At 38.9% G+C, this 26,647-nt stretch overlaps 1 protein-coding gene across 1 annotated transcript in view; it reads left to right on the top strand.

Annotated features, from left to right (window-relative positions):
- Positions 1-3,117: 3,117 nt before the first annotated feature.
- PPIL4 (peptidylprolyl isomerase like 4) overlaps positions 3,118-26,647 on the top strand; it is a 29,407-nt gene continuing 5,877 nt past the window's right edge. The window contains exons 1-12 of the mRNA XM_090279960.1: positions 3,118-3,264; positions 6,442-6,509; positions 6,598-6,662; positions 7,450-7,567; positions 8,244-8,386; positions 8,863-8,959; positions 9,744-9,860; positions 13,617-13,741; positions 14,999-15,065; positions 17,378-17,489; positions 20,507-20,603; positions 24,933-25,077. Coding sequence (XP_090136086.1) covers positions 3,195-3,264; positions 6,442-6,509; positions 6,598-6,662; positions 7,450-7,567; positions 8,244-8,386; positions 8,863-8,959; positions 9,744-9,860; positions 13,617-13,741; positions 14,999-15,065; positions 17,378-17,489; positions 20,507-20,603; positions 24,933-25,077 — 1,224 coding nt within the window. The 5' untranslated portion in view covers positions 3,118-3,194. The remainder of the gene's footprint in view (positions 3,265-6,441; positions 6,510-6,597; positions 6,663-7,449; positions 7,568-8,243; positions 8,387-8,862; positions 8,960-9,743; positions 9,861-13,616; positions 13,742-14,998; positions 15,066-17,377; positions 17,490-20,506; positions 20,604-24,932; positions 25,078-26,647) is intronic.

Raw genomic sequence — 26,647 nt, 5'->3', positions numbered from 1 at the left:
AAGCACACATGATATCAGTGACATCTTTTTAAAACTCCTCCATGATAGTAATGTAAAACAGATATAACTATTTATGCACTTACTGCTTTAGAAATTAAAATTAGGTTTAGTTTTGAGTGAATTCCAAAGAATGGCCAATAGGCTAAAAGAGAGGGGAGAAGGAATCTAGAAATTCTGTAGCTCTAACATTTTTTCCAACTTGCTTTTCATACTGTCTCTCTCCTATGACTCAAGAAATCTAATTCTGACAAGGAAAATAAAAATTTTGAATAAAATAAAGAGATTTGGGGAAAGAGCTGAGTTAGGTCTGACCCAAAGGCACTTGCATGAGTTTGGGGAAGCAGAAAAAGCACCACCAACATTCATACCTGAAGGTCACGAAGCTTCGCCTCCAGGACTTTGCTGTCACCAGTTTTAGCTGATGATTCCTTTGCTGCTGCTCTTATTCCAGAAAACCATTCTTGGAATTCCTGCATGGACTCTTCAGAAAGTAAGAAAAATGAGAAAGACATGCAAAACATTGAACGAACTTCCAGGGTTACTATCATGAAGGAATTCTGCCCTTCGGTCCATTCCATCCTGCTTTACAACATATTCCAGAAAGAAAGTCCAAATAGTGATACAGAATATGTCACAGCATGAGTTACAACCACGACCATTCATGGTGGAATCAAGAAATTATCTCAGAGAGAAGACTGTGAAGAAATTTATATTCCTTAAATGTCTGATTTCCCTTTATATTTCTTTCTTTTGGTAAAGAAAGATAATTATTTCCCTGAATATGGACGAGGGCAAGGGGAGAAATAGTTTAGAAGTGTTAAAGCCATTTTTGTGGCAAAAGGAAGAAGCTCATCTTTTCTACCAAGGCGACTTGAGAGGAATTATGTGTCCACCTCAGAACATGGGCACAGCCATGCGGGAAACTGAGTCAGGCACATGGGACCGGCACTTTCCTGAATTGCATGCTCTCTCTTAATATCCAAGGTGACTGTCCCTTCAGTGTAGCAGTGGAAGTAATTTTCCACACAAAAAAGGAGCTATATGTCAGAAATCCAGATGCAATTCAGAATCATCCAAACGGCAGACTTTCTCAGGGGAAAGAGGAAGAACTGTGCTTACGGGGCGAGCCCACTTCTCCCGCCCACGTCTCGGTGCACAGATGAGTTTAACATGATACTCTTCTGGCAAGTTTTCCAAATGTTTGCTGGCAGTTTCCCTGCAGCATTCGGTTTGGGGTTCTTTCTTGTAAACAAACTGTTCACGCAAAGGCCCGTCAGAGCTCACCGTGGAAGCGTTTTTCCAGAGAATCCTGAAGGCTGGCCTGCGTTCTGGAGCACAGCTGGCTGACAGCTTCGTGCGTCTTAGTGAGCCCCGTCATCGCGCCACCCAGACGCTCCAGCTCGGCCGAATGGTACCTGCGGCACAAGCTGTTGAGGTTTTCTTGGGCGGAGCTGATGTTGCTCTGCTGACTTTGAAGTTCTTTCTGTGTTTCCTATGGAATAAAGGTCTGCCATGAAGCATGTTCTTCACATCTAAGAGAAACATGCCCTCTACTTCATGATGGTCCTTTTTTGGGGGGGGGGGATCAATGCCTTCAAAATCCACTCAGTGATGTACCCATTCTCGTGGGACTGTTTTTTGAGTATTTGTGATATATCTGTGTTGATTCTTTGAGCATTTTTCCCATTTCTCTTTGGGAACAACTGCCAACAGCTGCTGAGATGTAACTAGGATCTGGGTGATAGTCCAGGATTTTAAACAAATTGAGTAAATCCTTGTGGATTTCAGCTATGAGCTTAGGTTTAGTCCATTGATTAGAAACTATTAATGGAAGTTCACATGCTTCAGTGGGCCGCAAGAGTCGCAGGGCACAACAAAGGCACAAGTAGTTAATTGAAAAATATATGTCCTTAGTCTCAAGTACAGTAAGAACATATGCTCAAAGGGAACACATCATTTTTGTTGAGAGGTGATAAAAAATATCATCTATGAAAATGAACTTAATGGCATAAAAGTAGAATGTCTTCTCAATTGAAAAAAGATATATATATATATATACATACATATACATACATATATATGTGTATATACCCCTGGCTGGTTTAGCTCAGTGGATTGAGCGTCGGCCTGCGAGCTAAGTGTCGCTGGTTCGATCTTCCAGTCAGGGCACATCAGAGAAGGAAAACTCTGACTCCAAAAAACCTCCGCTGCCTTGCGGCATACCTCTTCAGGGGAAAGGCTAAGGGAGTAAACCCCGACAGAAAATCCGGAGCCGGAGTCCCTAAAGTGGTTTGACGTTGTTGTCAACACCGGCAACTCCTGCGGCGCACCTGAAGCCAAGCTGTATTGACTCCGTCTTTCCCTTGGACACTTCAGCTGCAAAGAGAGGGGGGGGTCTGCTGCATGGGCAACAGCAGACCCTCCATATCACCCTGCCCAGGCTCTGTAGCTTCAGCTTCACTGGAGAGGACACTCCAGCGTCATCACAAGATGTCGATTCAACACGGGAGGAGACAGATACCGTGTCACTCCCGAGTCGGACTGCACAGCCATTCTCGGCGGTGCAGATAGACAGACTCTTAAGAAGCTACACCATCGTCTCTCGAGATGGAGGGCTGCCGACGACGACGACACCATCTGCCGCTGTAACAGGTACAGTCTCTGCCGTAAACACAACTAGACAGGAAAGACCTCCCTGTTTACCCATCTTTCTGGGTAGAAAACTGTACGTTTAAGGCTCAAAGCTTTTACCTCAAGGCAACAACGTGACACTTTATTAGGAAATCACGAGTCCCAACAGGAACGCGGGAGTGGGTGGCCCCGCGGCCGCCCTCCGGCTGCGACAGAGGCGGCCGGAGGAGCTTAAAGAACGGGTCGCTCGGAGGCCCGCCCGTTCTTAAGACGGGCATAAACAGGGCACAAAATTCTTTACAGAGGCCCTTTTCAAGGACGGTGTTCCGCACCAGCCGCCCAAGCTGTATCAGAATTTTCAAAAGAGCCGCGCGGGGGGCGGGACCCACGGGAACCCTATGACAGCGACCAATCCGGCCTTATCATGCGGCCCGGAAAGGGACGGTGTCGCCGAAGGGATGACGTAATAAGGCGTCGCGCCGACGGTGACGCGTGGCGTGGACGACGACGGACTGTACCTGTCAGCCCCGGGGCCGGCTCGTGGTGGAGGCGGAGCGGGCGCCATGGCGGTTCTGCTGGAGACCACTCTGGGCGACGTCGTCATCGACTTGTACACCGAGGAGCGGCCGCGCGGTGAGGCCCGCCCCGTCGCCTCTCGCCCGGGTGGCGATCTCTTTTCTCCGCGCTCCTTTCGCCGCCCAGGCCCCTACGTGGACTGGCTCTAGCGTCTGGGCTGCTGGTGCCCGCGACCCGGCTCTTCTGAGCTGGCTTTGGTTAGAAAAGTTTTTGTGAGGATCAGCCCTTCCCCCGTATCTCTTGCTGGCCAGTCGGGTTGGCGGGGGCGTGTGGTCATTCAGTGGCGCGCGTGTGTGTGATGCCTGGCAGCATGTACGGACCCTACAAAACTTTACTGTAGTGGCTTTACTGCGAGTTACTGGCGACAGGAGCACAGCCAGTATTCCTTGGTGTGTAATGAGTCTCGGTGAAAGCAGGGAGGGTGGGCTTGGGTCCGGGAGTGTGGGCACCCCGCCTGGATGGAGGGCTGCCCGGAGATGTGCACGGAGTCCTGGCAAACACTCGGTGATCGCCTTCGATACAAGACTGCCGAGTCGTGGGACAGGCACCTTGCCCTTGGGGGTCTAATTTATCATTGAGGGCCATCCGTGCTGGAACCCAGGTAGTACTTTTTTACGTATTGTAGAGGAAGAATGTCTAAGTTGCTATGGAAACCAGAAGAGGGAGTACGGAATTCTTCCTGGTTGGGGGCGGGTAGAAGTGAAACAAGCAAAGAATGCAGAACACTTGAACCAGCTCGTGCTCTTTCAAAGATGAGTGGAAATGAGGGTTTTCTTTGAGTTCACTTGGGATTTTTCTGGAAACAGCAGGTATTTCGGCGTGGCTTGAAGGAATGGTATATGACATGGAATGGCAGCTGCGAATCTGATCGTGAATAGTTTTGTGTGCCCTACTGATGACTAGAGCTTTTGAAGGTTTTAAGAAACAACATCGGCACACTTGTTTGAGGAAGATAACAGGTAGCACTGTGGAGAATGCATCAGAACAGGAACAAACTGGAGGCCAAGAGAGATTAGTTACAGTTGGAGTCCTGCCCCGGTGAAATGCAGAATCTACCGAAGAGTTCGCAGCAGTGCCTCCTCGTACACACACCTCCCTCACCCCCACCAACAGACCAAACCATGCATACCTGTGCCTTTCTCCCGCTATTGCCTCGACCCCAGATGTCTCTCCACTGCTGTCCCTTTGGCACACTTCTTGCTTATTATTCAAATCTCGGGTCAAGCGTGGTATCTCTACTGTGTCTCTCCGTTGTCCCTAAGCAGAGTTAGATCTGTTTTTTCTGCTCTGTCTCAGATCCTTTATAAATCACACAACACATATTTGGTTGAAACATTGATCTGTTGTCCCGGAATTATTTGCAGGTCTTGTCTCCTCTCAAGAATATCAGTTCGAAGGGAGCCTGTGCCTTAATCTCTCGCTGTATCCCAAGCACCTTGTACAATTGCCTGACACTTTGAGGGCACACACTGAAGGTTTATTTTATTGAGAAGTCCATTTGTATGCGTTGTATTTAGGACATTTTGTGCAAGTGATAGAAACTCAACTCAAACGGGCTGAAAGAGAATAATTGATTGTTTCATGTTACTGGGGTAAGCTTGGCTGTAAGGATGGCGGGATCCAGGGGTTGAAAGGATGTTATAGGAACTTGTATTTTTCATCTTTTGGTTTTGCTTTCCTTTAGTTTGTTTGCGACTCTTTCTATGGAGCAGAACCTGACAAATGAGTGGGCCTCTTTCCCCAGAGCTGTGAGGAACTAAAGGGGAGACAGGGTTACCCCACCTAGTTTCACAGACAGAATGGAGAAGTATGGGTTCTGCAAGGATACCTTGGAACACTAAAACATAAGCCCACTGGTTGTATGTATTTGTAAGCATGTGTTTGGGTATCTTATATGTATAACTACTTATCAATCCCTAATAAACATATCCAGATTTATTTTCCTTCCTCTTTCCCTTCCACTCTTTCTTCTCTTTCTTTCATTTTTAATTTTTTTTTATAGAAAACTTAAGACTTTTATGGAAGTAGCGTCATGTAAATGAACCGTTTTGTGCCGATGACCAGCTTCATTTAACAATATTGTTTCATTTATATTCCCACCTCCACTGGATATTTTTGTAATAAACCCTTAACATGGGATTTATTTAATCTGTAATTCATTTTGTATCTTAAAAGATGCTTAAAAAAAAAAAAGACTGCATAACCACAAATTAGCATCATACCTGGAAAAATTAGCAAATTTCCTTAGTATAATTTATATTTTCCTTATGTCTTGTAAACATTTAAAAAATATTTGGTCATTTAAATTAGGATCCAAATAAAGACCATATAGTATTATGTTGGTTGATAAATCTCTTAAATTTCTTAATATACAGGTTCCCCCCCTCTTTTTAAAAATTAAGACTTTACTTTTGTAGAGTAGTGTAAGGTTTATAGCAAAACTGAGAGGAAGATAGAGATTCCTCATATGTTCATTACCCCCACACATGTACAGCTTCCACTGATTGTCAGTATTCCCACCAGAGTTGTACATCTTGTGTACATTTATCTGTGGTATTTGTACCATGTAGTATTATATTGATACATGTTGTACCTTTGCTATTCTCTGCCAATCCAGTTTCTCCAATCAGAAATAATCTTTTCTGAACTCTTGTGGCATTCTTTTAACCCACATTTTACCAATTTACTATTTAAGGGGCAGAAATAATATTTTCAGACATGACCAGTATCGTGACTAATTTTCCTTTTTTTCTCTTAAAAAATCAATGATGCCTGGCTGGTGTGGCTCAGCAGATTGAGTGCCGGCCTGTAAACCAAAAAGTCACCAATTCAATCCCCAGTCAGGGCACATGCTTGGACTGCAGGCCAGGTCCCCATTTCTTGCACATTGGTGTTTCTCTCCCTCTTTTTCCCTCCCTCCCTCTCTCTCTAAAAGTCAATAAATAAAATCTTTTAAAAAACCAATCAATCGTTGAATGATTGCTTATCTCAGGTGTCAGTTTTCTCCGTTAGCTCAAATGCCCAAGAAATCCTAAGAAAAAGAGAATAAAAAGATAATTTAAAATATATTGCCTTTTTTTAAAGCTTACTGCCTTTTTTATGGCTTTAGACATTTAACCACTTTGGGGAGGTTTTGTATGGTAATTTAGAAATTAAATTATACTAACTGCTTTTACTTGCTTAAAAATGTATTTGTGAACTACTGCGATAAATTTATTATTTATTTTCTTTCAGCTTGCTTGAATTTCCTGAAGTTATGCAAAATAAAATATTACAATTATTGCCTTATTCACAATGTACAGGTGAGTTGGTGGATATTAGTCATTGTCCTTTGTTATTGGAACCATCTAGCAAATTCAGTAAATTGATAAATAATCCTATATATTATAGAGGGATTTTATCATACAAACTGGTGATCCTACAGGGACTGGCCGTGGAGGAGAGTCTGTTTTTGGGTAAGTTGTTATATTTTTATTTTTTAAAAAATTGTATTTATTTATTTTTAGAGAGAGGGGAAGGGAGGGAAAAAGAGAAGGAGGGAAACATCAATGTGTGGCTGCCTCTCGCACGCCCCCCACTGGGGACCTGGCCCGCAACCCAGGCATGTGCCCTGACTGGGAATCGAACTGGCAACCTTTTGGTTTGCAGGCCAGCGCTCATTCCACTGAGCCACACCAGCCAGGGCTGTTCTTATATTTTTATTTTTATTTTATTATTTTTCTTTTTAAATTTTATTTTTATTGTTTTTCTATTACAATTGTCCCACTTTTTCCCTCATTGCTACCCGCCACCCAGCCCACCCCCTCTCCCACAGTCAATCCCCACCCCGTTGTCCGTGTCCATGGCTCATTTATACTAGTTCCTTGACTAAACCCTTCCCCTACTTACCCCCCTCCTCTTGTTCTTGTATTTTTAAATGAGTATAAACAGAATTGCCTCTTTATAGTGTTAACTAGCATATTTCAGCCTACATTAAAATCATCACCCAAGGATATATTTTTTATTGATTTTAGAGAGAGAGAGGAAGGGGGAGACAGATTGGGCCAGGGTTCAATCTACATTTTAAAATATGGTTCAGATTAGATTTTTTCCCAGTTCCCTCAATGTCTATAGCATAATAGAGGAATATTTTGATCATACTGGTATTTCTATAAAGAAATGGTAACCCTATGTGTTACTAGTACTTCTGTATTTCATGTAGAGAATACTTATATTTTATTACCTTATTGTATGTATTTTCAGTCAGCTGTATGGTGATCAAGCAAGGTTTTTTGATGCAGAAAAAGTGCCAAGAATTAAGCACAAGAAGAAGGGCACTGTGTCCATGGTGAACAATGGCAGCGACCAGCATGGATCGCAGGTAGGAAGTGGATGCGAAGATGAGTTTGCTTACCGGGAAGGACTGTAATGATCCCACAAAGTTATCTTTTAAAATTATCCATTAAGGGGAAATTTTCAATTAAAGGTTGTTCTGGAAGAAAAAATTACACTCTTGTTTCAATATAACAAAAATTACATGACATCACAAAAAAAAAAAGAAAAAAATTATTTTGTTATTTTAAATGTCAGTCATGTCCATTATGAGAAATTTAGAAAACACCCATAAGTACAAAGAAGAAGAAAATAACATGCCCCCAATCCCACCATTCATGGATCATCACTGTTCACATTGTGCCCCTTTTCCTTTTTGTATTTTTTCCTTATTTCATCACAGGCCACATTGAGCACTTTTCATTCATTGTCTTGTTTAATGCTCATGGGAACCTCATTGGGGTACATGGTTATCCTTTTGCACAGTTTACGCGTGAAGAAACGGAGCCTTGCTTTGCCCAAGTATTTTTAACTATCAGGGAACATCGGTGTTCACATTTTATGTGTTAGCTTCGTACTTTTTACTGAGTATTGGGCTAGTAACAAGTGGGTAAAAATCCATGCACTGAGTCTTCATTTTGTGTATTTTTTTGTCAGTTTGTAACTAATTTTAGTTTGAATTTTATATATACACGTGTATTTGTGTTCTTCATTTTCCTCTATAGTTTCTTATTACAACAGGAGATAATCTAGATTACTTGGATGGTGTTCATACAGTGTTTGGAGAGGTGACAGAAGGCATGGACATAATTAAGAAAATTAATGAGACCTTTGTTGACAAGGATTTTGTACCCTATCAAGATATCAGGTGTGCTTACAATTTACTATCTGACTATTAGGATATTTTAATACTGTCATGTTCGACATGCTAGTGGTGATGGCATATGTAAGCCTTTTTTTTTGATAACTCCAAAATGTGAATTAATACAAGACTATAAGAATCTTTATAATAAAAGAGAATTTTTATGTTTTTAAACTTGTACTAATTATTTATAATTGCTTAGGTTGGGAGGAATTATTAAGCCTTTAACTTAATTTTTATAAAAATGCAGATTATTGAGAGATGTGGCAAAAGTGCTAAGATTTAGCCATTATGTTATTTTAGAGTAATGCAGAGTAATAAATATAATATCAAACAATCAAAAACAGTAACACTAATTGTGACAGTGGACTCTAGTAACATCCTTGTGCAATAAAATTTAGGAACTTATGGTTTTTTGTCTTTAGAGATACATTTGTTACAGTAATGTAAATGTAACATTTGACATGGATTTATTTTGTAAGGATTAATCATACAGTGATTTTAGATGATCCATTTGATGACCCTCCGGATTTATTAATTCCTGATCGGTCACCAGAACCCACTAAGGAACAACTAGATGTAAGTCGAGTCCTCTTGTGTTTGAGTGTACGTGCCTGTTGATGCTTTGTGTAGCTTTTCCTTTCAGCCAATTACAACTTGTACCTTCAGAATGAGTATCTTGCTTGATCAATTGTTCTAGGATAAGTTTAGAGTTCTTTGCCTTTTCTATGGATATGTTAGTTTTTCTAGCTATCTTTTTAGTTCTCGTTATAAATACCCTTTCTTTAATTTCTATTCTACCAGAAGAGACCTGCCTCTGGAAGCTCATATGAACACTTTGGGAATATGTTTTGCTTATCTCCTAACTCTAAATAGGAATGTTTAAAAATAGCTTTTAGGCTAAATTAAACTATCATCTCTTAAGGGAATTTTTCTCCTGGGAGATACTCTGAAGCCAAGCTGGACCCCAGAAATTTCTGTGGAATACTGCAGACTATTTCCTCAGATGTTTTAAAGTATAAATTTCTGGTTATGAGACTTCCTTAAAGCTAAATTTATCTTTATAATTGGATTTTGTGCTTAATTTCTAAGATCATTTATCTTATGCATTCAGCACTCAGTTTGATACCAGATAGTTTCTGTATAAATATTTATTTTGATTTAACAGTAAATTAGAAGACTAGCCTGTCTGATGTAGAATTAATTTAATTTTGAAAGGTTTGTAAATTTCACATATGTGAAATACATAAAATTATTCTATTCTAACACATTTGATGGAACTAAAAATAAAGCATAATGTCCCTTTTTTTTTTTAGATTTTTCTATTCTTTAAATATATATCTGAGTAACTTCTGCCTTACAGAGTGGTCGAATAGGAGCAGATGAAGAAATTGATGATTTCAAAGGAAGATCAGCTGAAGAAATAGAAGAGATAAAGGCAGAGAAAGAGGCCAAAACTCAAGCTATTCTATTAGAAATGGTAAGATAATTACCTTTGTTCAAATAGTTATTCAGACTTACTGTTTATCTATTTCTGGCTTTTGATAGTCTTAAAATATAAACATTTAGCTGAGAGTTTTTTCTGGATTAAATATTGTATGACATAGTAACACATGTGAAAGTATGATAAATAAATTTGAATGTACTATTAATATAGTGCCAGTGCCTTTTTTAAAAAATGGAAAGTAGATATCCAACTTACAAATATTAAATGGATTTATTGCTATACTCATCATTTTAAAAGTATGTTTCTTGAAAGAAATTTTATGTATATCAATGAGTAATTTTTTGTACAACTCAAATATTGAAATTGAATAGTAGAATAGTACTTATAGGATAAAATAAACCTGTGTAGAATTGAGAACTCTAAAACATACTCCTTCTCTATATTCCTAATACTATTAAGTCATTTGGGGAACAGTTACTCAGTAGATGATTAGTTGACCTACTGGGCATTTTTCCCATTTCTTATTTTTGTGCACCAGGTATACCTTTTACATAGTAGATCATCAATAAAGACTTGAATGGATGGATGATAACTAGGGTATTATTATTTTATATAGTAGAGCTTTCAGATTTATAATCTTTTAAAATTTGTATTAGCACCATCAGTCTGAAGGAGTAAATATTGAAGGCTATACTTCAGGAATACTTTACTGAATTTAAAAAAATTGAAAGCACACATTTTATGAGCACACTATGTATCAGAGAACATGGACCCAGAACAACCAGCACCAAGACAAGTTCTAAGAAAACTTCTCTGAGCAACAACTGGGCAACAGGAGTAAGTGACGTATGAGGGAAAGAATATTAGATTATCATCAGAGTTTTCAACTGCAAAAGTATAAGAAGTTTATGTCTGGAGAAAATGAGTTAATGTATTTTTTAAAGTTTTCATTTGCAGATAATTCAAAACTTATGGAAAACTTAAAAAAATAGTGTAAGGAACTTCTATAGACCTTATACCCAGACTTAACCAATTTTTTTAACTTGGCCGCATCTGCGTGATGATTCATTGTCTCTCTTCTTCCTCTTCTCTCTCTTCTCTGTCTTTCCCTCTCTCCTCCCTCTCTCTGTCTCTATACGTGTACACGCACATATTATTTTAATGGACCAATTTAAAATTAAATTGCAAACATCATTCTTTTTTACCTCCTACACAATCATGTATTTCCTAAGATCAACAACACTGTATAGTTATTAATGTCAGGAAATTAAAAATCAATAAAAATTGAAATTGAGCCCTGGCCAGGTGGCTCGGGTGGTTGGAGCTTTGTTTCATACACCAAAAATCGTTGCAGGTTCAATTCCTGGTCAGGGCACATGCCTAGCTTTCGGGTTCAATTTCCATTTCCATCAGCGCATGTGTGGGAGGCAGCCGATGGAGGTTTCTCCCCGTCTCCCTCTGACTCTGCCACCCTCTTTCCCTTCCTCCTTCCCTCTCTCCCCCTTCCTTTCTCTCTAAAATCAATAACCATCATCGGGTAAGGATTTAAGAAAACAAAAGAAATTGCAGTTCATGCTCCAGTTTTGTCAGTTATTTCCATAATGTCCTTCAGAGCTCCCTGCCCCCAGTCCAAACCTGTGAAGCCAAGAAGGATGATGCATATCTTTGTGTTTCATGGGCTACATCAGTGATGAAACAAAGAGTTGCCATTGTGGGACTTAGAGTATAACCATTATTATGAACTGAAGCCCAGAATTTACATGAGGATTAACTGTATTGTACATCCTGTGGATTTTGACAGGTGCCACGCATCTGCCATTACCGTGTCACAGAATAGTTTCATTGCCTCCCGAATCTTCTGTGCTCCACCTCTTCGTTTCTGTCTCCCCGCGACGCTTGACACCCAACCATCTTTTTTTTACTGTCTGCATAGTTTTTGCCTTTTGCAGAATGTCATATAATGAGAATCATACAGTGTGTAGCCTTTCAGGCTGGCTCTTTCATTTAGCAACATGCGTTTAAGGTTCCTCCATGTCTTTGGGTGGCTTGATAACTCGTATCCTTTGATGGTTAGATAATGTACCACAGTTTGTTTATCCGTTCACATATTAAAATACTGGTTGCTTCTAAGGTTTGGCAAGTATGAATAAAGTTGCTGTAAACATTTGTGTGTAGATTTTTTCGTGGACATAAGTTTTTTACTCGTTTGGGTAAATGCCTAGGAGTATAACTGCTGGACTGTATCATTTAGCTTTGTAAGAAACTGCCAGATTGTCTTCTGAAGCGGTGTACCATTTTGCATTCCACCAGCAATGACAGTTTCCACTACTCTCCATCCTCTCCAGCACCTGATATTGTCAGCGTTCTCAATTTTAACTGTTCTAATAGATGATTCTGTGTCCTTTTTGGTCCTCACTGTTAACAGGTTTCGTCTTCTCTTTTTTAAGAACATCAGTTCCTCTTCCTTTCTTTTGCGTAATATAATGATAATTCAACTAGTGCTTTGCATTAGCAACTACCATTTTGAACATCATAGCTGTTGAGAGTATTTTAAATTTCCTTGTTATCTTGGGTAAATAGTATAGTGAGTTCTTCTCTAACTTTTTCTCTCTTTTATGCTTTCTTGAGATGTGGAATTTCTGCCATTCTAGGTGCTTATGGGGATTTTACTGATTTGCTCTTCCCCCCGTTTGCTGTGGTACTTCTTATTAGACATAGGTTTTTATTGTCTTTTGATGGGCTTCAGAGACACTGAGCAGATCTTACTGGCATCGTTTCTTCTTACTGTTTCTGATTTTCAAGATTTCTTTTTGTTTTAGCGTGTTCATTGAAGAGGAGATACTTGCGTGATAATCTTATCAGAAATCATCTCTGAGAGTTTTTGAATATATGTATAAGGATTGTTTTCCCCATCTAAAGGGGAAAGATAGCTTTCCCGCATGAAACTAACACCATCATGGTTTTCTCTCACTGTTACCTTCAGGTTTTCTTAAGAGGGACGTTGTGTGCTCTGCTCAGTGCAGTGCTTGACCATGAAGCTGACTTACGAGTGTAGAAGGTGACAGTGAGGACGAGAGTAAAAGCTAGGAACCCTATCCAGAAATTGTTGCTGTTCCATGTTGAACAATAATGTGGAAAGAATTGGTCATTACTAATCTCAGAAGGCTAAGTTCAGTAAGATAATATTTTTAAAAAGTTTAAAAGCAAGCACAACTAAATAATATATTGCTTAGGAAAACACACCTATCTGAGAAAACTCTATAAAGATATGCAAGGCAATGGCCAAAAAGGAAAACCAAGAAGAAGCAGGGTATTTGTTATTTCTGATGAGAGAGCCATAGGGATCATGGGATTAGGGGACACTAGTTCTTAAGCTGGTTATCATCACTGCTGGTTTTTGTCGTTATGCTTCATAACTTATATGTACTTTATATAAATTCTGTTTTTTGTATATCAAACAGGAAAAAAAGAAAAAAGGAAGACAGAAACCCAGATAAACTTGGGTTCAAATCCCAACTCAGTTGCTTATTACTGTGTGGCTTTGGGCAAGTTAGTTGTTTAACCTTTTAGAATTTCACTTTCACAAAGTGGATTATTGTTTTAAATGTTGTTTCAAGAATTGTCGATAATGAATTTTGAGGCCTTAATTAGATTTCTTTTCCTGAGGCTGCAGCTTATAATGCAAATTTAGATGTTGTAGGGAAATCAGCATTTTGGACTTGGATAGGATATTTAGAATGGAAACTAAATAAAGGAATTGATTTATATTTTTGTTTGTTTATAATTTAGGTGGGAGACCTGCCCGATGCGGATATTAAACCTCCAGAAAATGTGCTGTTTGTGTGTAAATTGAATCCAGTGACCACAGATGAGGATCTGGAGATAATATTCTCAAGATTTGGGCCAATAAGAAGGTAATCTCTAGAATTAGTAAAATATTTTAGGAAAACTAGATATTAATTTGTGATTTTCTAATGACACGTTTCTGATGAATCCATGAACTCTAGGTGGGTTTTGTACTGGTGACATTAGGGAAGAAAAATACGCATGTATATGTGTGCAAGTGTGTATAAAGATATGTGCGTACACGTGTATAATATGCATACACATATATAATTGAAGTGGTCTCCCACTTCCAACACATTTTCAGAGGAGATGAATGGAACAGTTTAAGTCTAGAATTTCCTTTCATTTCATGTCTTTTTTTCTTTTTTCCCATGAAGCCATTCTTGCATTCTCCTTGTTGAAAGAAAAATCTTTCTGTAAACAACTACCCAATTTTATTTCTTCATCCATTTATAATATATCATATTTATTAAAATTTTTTCTATACTGCTACTTTTTATGCTTCAATTTGAGACCTTATATGCTGCCTGCCTGCTAGGGAAGGAGAGGATTCTACCTTGATACTAACCCCCATGTTCATTCTTTCCTCCTGCTACTTTGGTTGTCATAATTCTGGTTAGGTCATTGCTCAATATTTACATCTTAATATATGTGTAAATATTGTAACAGCTGAACCACATGCTGGAACGTGATTACTTTTCCTTTTTCTCACAATGGTTGTTTTCCCTGTTTTATTTAATGTAAAATGAGACTTTAGGATATGTAAGGAAGGGGACAAGCCAGCTGGTTTCAACTCCACCTTTCTGTTTCTTCCACTTTCTTGTTCAGATGGATTAGTTCTGTAGGATAGCTGTGCTCCTGGGGTTAAATCTGAGCTTGGTTTATATCAAAATTCAAAAACTCCAAAGCATAAACTTACTAACCATGTATATGTGTTTGAGTGTGCATATATTATTCTAACAGGAACATTATAGTCTATAATTTATCTACATTTGGGGACTAGAAGTAAATTATGATTTATAAACATTTTTAGCAGTAGTTTATTTTTGCCACAGGAAAATTAAGTATTTTTATCTTATTCTTCCTTCATTTCTTCGGGAATTTAGAATTGTAGGTCTACATAGGGCATTTAGAGTCGAATTATATCTGTAATTACTAGATTGGTGAACTTTTGCTCTTTTTTTAATTGTTATTGAAGAAATTTGAAAAAATATTTCTGTGAATTTAGCTTTGTCTTTTAATAATGGCCTTATTTTTTTTTCTTTACTTTTAAAGAGTGAGAGAGTATGCCTTTTTTTTTTTAAGTCACTTTTTGCAAATTTCAGTTGTGAAGTTATTCGAGATTGGAAGACTGGAGAATCCCTCTGTTATGCTTTTATTGAATTTGAGAAGGTAGGTCATAATATAGATCTATTAAGTTTGATATTGTTTTTGTTCTTACATGGTTTTAAAATGTGAAAGGTTACAGAGCTTTTTCTAGTCTCCAAGATTAGAAAATTACTATGCCCTTTCTTTAGGCACCAGAGAAAAATAACTTTATTATATTCAAACAGGGAATAAATTTAACATCTGTTAATATTAATATATGTACCTTTACATTAGGTTCAGGTGCAATCTGCATTCATGTATTTTTAAAACTTTTAAGGTTTTAGGTAAAGTCCTTCACCTTCTTTAAATGATTTTTCAATACTATGTAGATAAATATATATAATCGAGTAAAGAAAGAGAATTGGAGCAGCTGTTAAGTTCTAGATATTAATCCAAGCTTTGTCACTGACCAGCAATTATATGACATTTGGCAGTAGAACTCTTCTTTCCAGGTGTTAACTTTCTTATAAATAAAATTTGAGAGTTGGATTAGGTGGTACCTTCTAGGTCTACAATAATAATGATAGCTTATGTTACTCAAACAACTTTCTTTAAGCCAGGCATTATGCAACCTATCATGCATTTAATCTATGAGATAGGTACTTTTTCCAAGTAAGTAAACTGAAACACATAGCGGTGATGTGACTTATTTAGCTGGGATTTGAACTTAAATATGTCTGACTCAGTTCACATTGCTTTTTGCCGCTATGGTAGGCATATGCTGTTTCTTTATGCAGCTTTGGACTGATGTGTGTCCAATAGTAGCTTGGTTTATAAGTTATAGTTATTCTAAAGCATTTATTGAACACCTTTGATATTTCAATGTGATAAGTCCTAGGACTACAGGATGTATAAAGGAGGGTTGGGAGGACAGACACTTAACAATTTACGTAAATACTGTCAGGTGTACCAGGAATGGTATCTGCAAGGTGCATTGATGCTAGCAGAAAGGAAATCTCTTTCTTTGCCTTGCTATGAATACTTCTTGTAGACCTGACAATGTCATCCCATTGTTGACACCATAGGTTATTTATCTGCTCACAAATATAATTTTATTTCTTTTATCGCACATAGACTATTGACTGCCTATATTTCTTAGTCTTCTGCAGTGTACCATTTTCCATGAATATGTAGTTTAATTCAACTTTATGGAATCTATGAGTTCTTTATCATGACTCAGCATTTTAGTTTCTGAGGTGGATCTTTTGTAACCTTTATGATTTGTTGAAAATCAGGTTAAGCTACATCATTCTGCTTCATAATTCTCATGGCCAGTAGCCTCTTTGTAAGCGCTCATCATTTAGCCTGTATTTTTTGCATGTGCGGCAAGTTCTGTATGTTTTGGATAATCTGATCCAAAAGTTTTTTAAACTGAAGAGTAAAATACATACAGAAAATGTGTAGCTCATGAGTATAAGCAGCTTGATGAGTCACCACAGTTAATACACCCATGCAAACCATCACCCAGGTCAACACAAAACGTTAGCAGAAAAAAATTATCATGATCCCAGAAGCCCTTCTTGTGTCCCCTTCAGATAATTTCCCCATCGCTGCTACTTCTGACATCATAGATTGGTTTTATCTAGTTTTAAACTTAACATAAATGTAAACACATTTATATTTTCTTGTTTCTAACTTCATTAGCTCAGTGTTATATTTGTAAGATTTATACATGTTATTGTATGTAGCTCTTGTTAACTTGTCCTTTGTTAATTTTTATTGACATATGATATTTCATTGTAATGATTCTGTGTGTGTGTGTGTATGTGTGCACACATATGTTATATGATACTTCCCTGGTCAGCATTCCGTAATCAATCACAAAAATATTTCTTCATTGAAACAAATGAATAGTCATACAAAGTGGGATAACTTAAGGCCATGGCCTTCCATTAGGCCAGGTTTTGCTGTCAACTGGATTTTAAGACCAAATTTATAAAAACATCTTTTAGTTGTCAGGATATTTATGTGTTTTGACTAAAAGGGATTGTGGACCTGTAAAAGACAGTTGGTGAGCATATGTATGTCCACTGTAATCAGATGGCCTTGGTTCAAATCTTGGCCTCACCCTTGCCAACTGTGTGACCTTTGGCAATTTCTGTACCTTCTGAACTTCTCTTTTCTCTTTGAGAAAACATAAGACAATAATAGTACCTCATAGAGTTGTTTTCAGAGTTAATTGAGGTAGTAGATGCAAACATTTAACAGCATTTGGTGTGTGATAAGCATTTAAATCTTTTAGTAACAACAGATATTTTGTATTTTCATTATTTCTCCTAGCTACAGAAATCTTTTTCATAAAGCTTTATACTTAAGTTTTTTACAACTATTGTCAGGAAGAAGATTGTGAGAAAGCATTCTTCAAAATGGACAATGTACTTATAGATGACAGAAGAATACATGTGGATTTCAGCCAGTCTGTTGCAAAGGTTAAATGGAAAGGAAAAGGTATGTTGGTTTCTTTTTGTTTGCTTCTGTTTTGCTTTCCATGTGTGTGTGTGTGTGTGTGTGTGTGTGTGTGTGTGTGTGTGTGTGTCTCCTTTGATCTAGTGTTGTTAATTAGGAGAAATGCTTTTTGGTATAATTTCTGCCATTTATGGTTTAATCCTCACCCGAGGGTATTTTTTCATTGCAGTTGAGAGAGAGGAAGAGAGGGAGGGTGGGAGGGGAAGAGAGAGAAACATCGATGGGCTGCCTTCTTGTACATACCCTGACTAGGGATTGAACCCTCATCCTGCCTGGGAACTGAGCCCATAGCCTTTTGGTGTACAGGGTGATGCACCAACCAACTGAGCCACATTGGCCAGAGCTATTTATATGACATTCCATGTATATCTATGTCTGTATCTATTTATGTCAAATAAATTTGGCATGTCAGACTTAAGGTTGAGTCTGTGGTATGCTGAAATGACATGGGGTTTTGGTTTTTGATGCAGTGTTTTTAAATATTTCACTTCAACGAGTGGATAAAAAAGTTATGGTACATATAGAAGACTTCACTCTGGCAGTTATTTACCATGTAATGCTACATTTTACTAGGAATTCTAGGGTCACGTTCTTTTGTATAACACTTTTCTTTTTATTTCCAATGATTTTAATTTTTTTTTTAATAATAAAGAAATAGAGAGCACTACTTAGGAGTGAGGTGCTGAATTGTAGTTGTATTACCTATGTGAGTTCGAGAAAGGTGAGATTATTAGTGACTGGCATAGGCAAGGCAGGTGCAGTGGAAGCCATGCGCTCCGTGGGAGGAAGTGACCTGGACTAAAGTTCCCTGCACTATTAGTTTCTTCCATGAAGCCTTCCTCCTGCTAGAATACATGACTAGATTTTGACACTTGTATCTACTTTGAGTGATTTGTGAAAACTAAATTGAGGCACAAAGATGGTGTGTTTTTTGCGTGTGATAAATGCAGCTATGTGAATGAAAGAATCAGGTAAGTAAGTATATTCAGGAGCCACAGATGAGCTGCTGGCCTAATCCAGTATATTCAGGTCCACTAGTGCTGCCAAGTCGGTCATCTGCATGGCTTTTCCTCCAGAGAGCTAACTTAATTTTATCACTTAGAAGATATATATGAAACGTTATTACAGTTCCTCATTACAGAAAAGAAATTTGAGGTATAACCTTGTGACGTGACTTATCCAGAGTCATATAAACTGATGACTTAAACAGACCCTAAATCTAGGTTTTTAAAAATCTCTTCCTAACCTGTCCACCCACTGAAGAAATGATTCTACCTTCCTAAGTAGTTTCAATGTCGTTTATTAACAAGATGACTTTCAAGTGAATTTCTTCATGTTTTTTTCTAAAGTAAAATATCACATAGGAGACAGATGCTTCAGTTTTACATATGCCATCATTAACATGTAGTTTCTTGTTAATCCCAGTTAATTTTGAGATAATCATATATTAAGGATTTACATTTAATAAATTTATACTATGTGTACTGTTCACAGTGCTAAGTAATTTCCCTTATCGTCTTATTTAATGATTCTAAAAGCTCTGTGACATGTCGGTGTTATTTTTGGTTTATTTTTTAAAAGATTTTATTTACTTACTTTTAGAGAGAGGGGAAGGGAGGGAGAAAGAGAGAGAGGAATATCCATGTGTGGTTGCCTCTCGTGTGCCCCGAGCTGGGGACCCAGCCCACAATCCAGGCATGTGCCCTGACTGGGAATTGAACTGGCAACCCTTTGGCTTACAGGCTGGTGCTCAACCCACGGAGCCACACCAGCCAGGGCTGTTTTCGGTTTATAAACGGAGAGAATGAGTTTCAGAGAACTGAAGTGTCTTACCGAGGACCTGTCACTACAGTCAGGATATGAATGTAGAACGGTGCTTTTTAACCCATCGCTTTGTTGATTACACCTTAACTTCCTCACCCAAAGTGAAACTCCTGACGCAGCAAATCTCTTCTCAGTGATGAAATGATACCTGCTTGTTAGTTATTGCTACAGTACTTCACATTTATACGAAACACCCTCTCCTGGCCATTTCTGTTTCAGGACCAATCCTGTCTTTCATTCTCACCCCCCACCCCTTTTAATTTCTATTTTCTCCTTTGTTTAAAGATCCTGACAACAGTTAAGATGTATGTAGGCTTTACAGTCTAAACGCCTCTCTATGTACCTCCAGGTTACTTGCACATTCAGCCTCGGACTTCCCACGAGAAGTATTTCCTCACGGTAGCTGGGGAGACAGGACGGGCTGGGGAGTCAGCTGGTCTGGGCCATCAGCTGGTCTGGGACACGGGTGGGAGCTGAATCCTCATCTGGTAGGAGGCGAGGCTGGAGAGTCGAGAGGCCGCATGGGATGCTCTCCTTTCCTGGCCCGGCCACTGGAGGCCGGGCGGGATTTAACCGCAGCTCCCCTTTCTCTGCAGGGGTGGTGTTGATTTTATTTTGGGCACTCAGGAGGAATAAAGGTGCTCTTAGGAAGAGTTTTAAGCGAGACAGTTTGTCTCCGGTGCTCTCGCCGGCCCTCCCACCTCGCATCTCCTAGCCAGCTTGGGCGCACATCCTGCCGCCCCTGTTGCCCCTCGCTCTGTACAGGATTGGGGACAGTGTCTCTTCGGACAGATCACAGGTCTTTAAAGCCTCGCTTCTTCCCCACCTGTAAGCCTCTCAGATCTCGGACTGAAGCCGAAATCATTAGCCTCCTTTGGACCTCAGGTTCTCATGGACGTAATGGCCCCACTCAAGTACCGCATTATTTCCCAGTGAAGGTGGCATTTAGGACTGGCAAGTGTGGCGGTGTAATATTCACGTGGTTCAGTAGGTGGCAGCATCTGGCCACCAGTTAAAGTAGTAATGAAGAACGAATTACCGTGACTTTTGTCTTCATCCTTTTTCTATCCCCTGATACCCATGGTCTTACTTATTATACCTCAAGTAATTTTTGTTCTTGGTTAATTAGGCGATTTCTCTTGTTAACTTATTTTTTCTTTATTTTAAATAAACAGGTGGGAAATATACCAAGAGTGATTTCAAGGAGTATGAAAAGGAACAAAATAAAACATCTAATTTGGTTCTAAAAGATAAAGCAAAGCCCAAACAGGAGTATCCTTCACAAGAAGCAGCTAGTCAATATGTGTCAGCCATCCACTCTGTGTAAAGTACTGTGTGATATGTTATAAAAAGTCACAAAGGCTATAGAAGTTCCTGAATCCACATGGTTTGTGAAGGACTCATTTAGTTTCTGTTTATCTCTTTTCACTGTCTTATATATACTTTGGTTTTTCTGTATATTCTCTGTCATATGGAGAAGGTTAGGGCGGAAATGAATCTTTGGTCTACCTCTTTTCTCTCTCTACTCTTAGGTTAAAGTTAACACAGGTGAGATTCCTATTTTCTCTATATAATTGTAATGTTTTAAATTCCTCATAGTCAGAAATTTCTTTGTTATAGCTAAGCTAAATCCATTATGCTAAACCGTCGTATGCTTAACTTTGGAGATGGGGAATATATAGACAACACAGTTCTGTTCTTTTACATGATTAGGTTGCTTCTTTCTGCTTAGTACATTGTCAGACTAGCAACAGATACTTGTTGGGTCCCTGTTGTGTGCAAGAGTTGGCTTTTACAGGGTTAAAGAAATCCACTGACTTGGCCCTTTTATTCAGGTTCTTCCAAGTTTTAGGTTGAGAAAGTAAGAAGCAAGGAAACATGCTGCTCATATTATATAACTTTAATTTTTGTCATGGATAGTCTCATTATAAATCTGTCACTCCACACATTGCAAAGCTTATTTCTCTTGTGATTCTTTCTGTAAATGGTTTCTTTGTTTTCCATCATCTGTTGGTGTTTTAGGGATTCTCTTTTTTTAGGTAGTCATCAAGGAAAGATGAGTGTTGGGCTGAACTGTTATATACGCATTTTTAAAAATGTGTTGATTGTCTGCAGTACATAAAGCAGTGTAAGGTGTTAGAGCTGGGTAAAATCTCCAGTATACTGATGCAATCAGTGTGGGGAAGGCTTTCTCTTCCAAACAGACCAGACGATAGGCCGAGATTTAGTCTGAAAAGATGAACATTAGAGGGGATATGATTGAAATCTTAAAATCATAAGAGGTGTGGACAGAATACACTTGAGATTTGTTTATCAAATCTTTGAAATTACATTTAGGATAACCAATAGTAACTGCAATGGAAGAAGGGGAGTGTATAGGACAAACCAAAGGAAATACAAGTGTCGAGTATAAAGTAGAAGGAGGCATCGTTTCCCCTATAGAAGTAGTTCAAGTTGAGAAAAAAGAGTGCCTAGTATATAGTGTTTTATGTTCAAGATGATAGGTTACTAAGAATGAAGAAAGGAAACGCGGCGTGACTGAGAATAAAGCTCTAGCCCGGTACTGTCCAGTAGGACTTCCTGCGCCGTTGGAAACACACTCTATCCCCACTGCCTCCTGTAACTGCTGACCCATGTGGCTTGGGGCATATGAGATGGGCTGAGGAACTGAATTTAAAATTGTTTAATTTTAATTAATTTCACCTTTGACAATCACAGGTAGCTAATATTGAACAGTGCCTGCTTTAGTGTTTTGAAGTTGATGGAAAAGACGGATCTGTTCTGGTGTAAACCCCTGTTAATTATTCACCATCAGAATATTGAACGAGAAAAAGGAAATTCATGAGTCTGACCCAGCAGGACAGTCTTTATGTTCTGGGTAATTGATAGGTTTCATTTTAGTGAGGCATTTCTAATCTCGGTAATAATAATAGAGAGATAAAACATGTTTGTGACATGTAAGATAAATATATATTTTCCACATTATATATTGTTTCTTTGTTACTAGGGCAAGGAAAGGGGATTCAGAGGATAATCTAATGGGCAGATAAGTTGTCATAAGTCAGTTAAAAAGGCATACTTTATGGATCTTGAGGGAAAGCAAAATTGCTGTAAATATAGACTGCTAATAAGAAGATTAAGAAATAGAAGTAGAGGCAAGTTTAACTTGGCCAGACTAGATCTCAGGGAAGAAATTGGGGGGAAGAAGTCAGAGAGATCACAAATTTCATTCAAATGATTTTGTAGAGATTTGACATCTTCCAGAAGTGCTGATTGTAGTGGTGAGTAGAAGACAGTGGATAAGTGAGGAAGAAGAGCTATAACAAGTGTCTTGGTGTCATAACGTAATCAGCAAATGTTTATTTGGCATCGGTTACATACTCAGATTAGCAGTGAAACAAAGCCCCTGCTTACACAGACCTTTATTTTTTTAATCCTCACCTGAGGATTATTGATTTTAGAGAGGGAGAGAAACATTGATGTGAGAGAGAAACATCAATCAGTTGCCTCCTGTATGCTCTCCAACCTGGGATTGAAACCACAACCTAGGTATGTGCCCTAACTGGGGATTGAACCCACAGCCTCTTGGTGTACTGGATGATGCTCCAACCAACTGAGCCACGTGCAGGGCAGACCTTATGTTTTTTGTTTTTTGTGTTTTTTTTTAGCAGCAAAGCGAGGCATTTATTCACTAGTCTGCAGAGTCGGGTGCACCCTCAGCCAGTAGAATGTGCCCAGACCTTATGTTTTATTGCTGCAGTTGGGTGCCGGTGGGGAGAACAGACGTTATATAATTACCATGAATTAAATAAATCTATCAAGTGTTGCAAAGAAGTAATTCATGGGATATGGGATTTTTAATACAGGTGAGGGTAAGAGAAGACCCTAAATAACACTACAAGGAGTGACATTAAAGCTACAACTTGAATATGGGGGAGAGGAGGGCTGAGGTGGAGTGCTACCAAACTGCTACGTCACTTAAGAAATAGTTTATGTCCTGACCCAGCACAACCCAAGTATAATCATTCACACACACCCATATTTTTCTTAGATGCCATGCACTGTTTCCTAGTCTATGTTACTGAAAACATGCTGGCTGTGACCCACTAATGGATTTGGCACTCCATTGATGGGTTATTATCGGAATTTTGAGAAACACCTCTCTAAAGCCTTTTGCGCAGAGAGAGAAGCATGTGAAAAGCAACACACTAAGGTGAAGTCACAGGCAAGGGCCGTTGAATTTGTATCTGAGGAAGAGAAGATCCAGAAGCTACTATGGAAACAGTGTGACAGGGGATAAAGGAGAAAAGTTCAAGCTCATTCAGCAATCATAGGATGGTACAGGCTGACTGGCCGTCTTAGGAAAAGCGGAAAGGTGCATGTTTCCTGGTTAGTCTTAGGTAGACGTGACTCCCCCCAAGGAAACCGTAGACTGTGGCGTGTGACACAGACACGAAACGGGCCTGGAGGGAAGTGTGTCTGTCAGTCCGCTAGTCCCACATGCCACCAAAGAGCCCTGCGTGCTGGCTTCCTCATAAGCTTTCTTTTGAAAACCACTATTCTAGCCTTCCCCAAAATGTATTTTAGAAATTGGGATTATTTTTAGCCGAGGTTGTAGTTTTACATTTCCTCTTACTCTAATAAGACATGGTTTAGTTTTGCTTATATTAGAGAAAATACTTATCTCTGAATTAAAACATTATCACAAATTTTATTACACATTTATGTGAAATTTTAAAAATTCATTTATCATTCTACCATCTAGACAACTGATATTTATTTCTCCTTGTTCTTGTCAAGACTTGATCTTTTATAAAGTTTTGCAAAGTTAAAATCACCATATGGTATATATGGTTTTTGCTTCAAGCCTTTTTCGCTTTTAATTTTTTATAAACTCCTTCCTAGGTTTTTTCACAGCATTTATCATTGTTAATAACTTCCTTTATAAAGTAATATATCATATTGAAGTACTACAATATAATTAAATATACTTTTATTACTAGGCTTTTTGTTCCCAATTTTTTATAGAAAATAATCCTATTATGTACACCTTCGTCCATTTAACTTGTTATTTGATTATTTTTTATAAATTCTTATTTGAATCTAAGCAAGTTGACTATTGATATGCATTGCTAAATTTCCTTCTATAGGATGGAACTAATTTACTCTTTAGAAGAAGAGTCACATGAATGTACCTTTTATATATCTTTTCCAGCATTGAAGTTTGTATTATCTTAATTTTTTTAGAAGTTAAATGTGCCTCATTTTCTAAGTTTAAGTTTTTCCATTATTAACAAATGTTTCCTTATTTTTTAGCTACTTATATTTCACTTGTGGATATACAGTTTTTTTCTCCCCCGTACTTTCTGTCCACTAATTGTTAGCTGCCTATATGCAATGAGGGTTCTTTCCATTTTTTTCTCACTAGGTAATGAAAAACTATGAGTTTGTTTTGTTTTAGAAATAAACTATGTTTGTACGATGCTTTTGCTTGAAAAAGTTACCATTAACATCTTGGTCTCCCTTGCTCACCAGATTCTTAGGTTTTGGTGTATTACCCATGTCAGTTCTCAGACGTTGGTCCTTAACTAGCTACTGCAGTGCCAAATATGATCTTATACTGGACGAGCAGGCAGAAGACTCAAAGTCAAGTCACTCCCACACAAGCAAAAAACACAAGAAGAAAACCCGTCACTGCTCTGAAGAAAAAGAAGATGAGGGCCAACCGGTCAGAAATGCTAATCAGGTACTTCTGATGCCCACCCCCAGCTGTGGAGAAATAAATATTTTATTCCTTTGTAAGTTACATCTTAGAGATGGGCGTGTTCTAAGTCTAAAGTGTAGAATGGTTTCACTGGGGTGATGAACTTTCATTTTCAAGAATATATATCACAAATGATTGAAGATTGTTTTTCCATTAACTTAATATATAGTTTTATGTTGTGAAGCAAGTGGTTTCCATGCCACCTGTGGACACGCATTTGTTCCCGTTATAAAACGCGTGTGGTTGTGCTGGAGGGTTCTCGCTTATGTTACCGCCAGGGTTACGTACAGCACTTCCAGCTCGTGAGGGTTTAGGGCCTGCAGAGAACACTCACCCCCTTTTGTAGTGTGTGTATGAAATGAAAGCACTCATAGTTAACCTGATGATCGCAAAAGCTTTTTTGAGCAATACATTTTCAAAGATGATAACAGTAAAAATTCCTGAAAGGAAGTTGATTATAAAGAGAGGAAAGCACTTCCAGCCCGCGTGTTGGCTCTCAGCTAAATGAGAAACAGATTACGTGACAGCTCGTTCCTTTCATTTCGCCGCCCGAAGACACGTGGGCCGGGCGCTGCTGGATGGGAGGGTGGCACCAGGCACCGCCGAGCAGGAACTCAAGACGGTGAGGATGTCGATCGAGCAGAGACGCGCAGGGAGAGATGCGGTATAGCCGGCAAAGGGCAGGATCTGCTGTCAGAGAAGCTGGGTTTAAGTTTCCACACTGTTAGTCATTGATGTGGCCTCAACAGGTTAACTTTCAGAGCCACAGTTTCCTCCTCTGTGAAACTGAGATAATACTTACTTCACAGGCGTGCTGTTCAAATTAAGTGAGAAAAAGAAATGTGTGCAATCGTTTTCTACACTAGCTTTTGTTATAGCTTTTACTGTTACAGTCAAATTACTGTGTTTTAAACCAGTTGGAGTACTTTTTATTTGGATTTATATTTTATTTAATTTCTGGTGTTTAAGGGTTGCTTTAAAATTTTTTGGTTTTGTAGTTTTAAAGATCATTTCATTTATATGGTTCCAAAGTAAAATCCTTAAAATGGTACATTACAGAGAACGAGCTTCTACCCCTGTCCTCTTCCCCTCCTCCTTTCTCCCCTGTAGCTAGCCATCGTATGTGTTTTATGATTTAGTGTTTATTTTAAACAAAATCTCAGCAGGTATGTCTAATAGAGACACGCGTTCTTCGCCCCCATGTTCTGGAGAGCGCGGATTCCTGCTCCTTTTTGTTGTCCGGCCGGAGGTATAACCTCTCCCCTCTGCACAGCCCTTGGGCAGTTCCACGCTCGCCATCGTTCATGCCGACACCCGTTTCCAGGTTGCTCCTCGTGTCAGTCCTTCAGGTCATCGGCACAAGAGTCAGCAAAAGCTGACATCTCCAGGGTCTTTACAGTGAGGCGGACACTCTTGTCCCCATTTCACAGCGGAGAAAGTGAACACAGAGGAGATGAGGCAGCTCGCCCAGGGTTTACACGGCTACCCAGTAGTGGAGGCCCAGCTTAAACTCAGACTTGTACTGACGACTCTGCCGCTGCTCTTCTTACCT

The sequence above is a fragment of the Furipterus horrens genome, unplaced genomic scaffold (genome assembly GCF_987537825.1).
Source record: "Furipterus horrens unplaced genomic scaffold, mFurHor1.1.pri manual_scaffold_6, whole genome shotgun sequence".
Taxonomy (NCBI): Eukaryota; Metazoa; Chordata; class Mammalia; order Chiroptera; family Furipteridae; genus Furipterus; species Furipterus horrens.
This window is presented reverse-complemented; position numbering and strand designations above follow the sequence as displayed.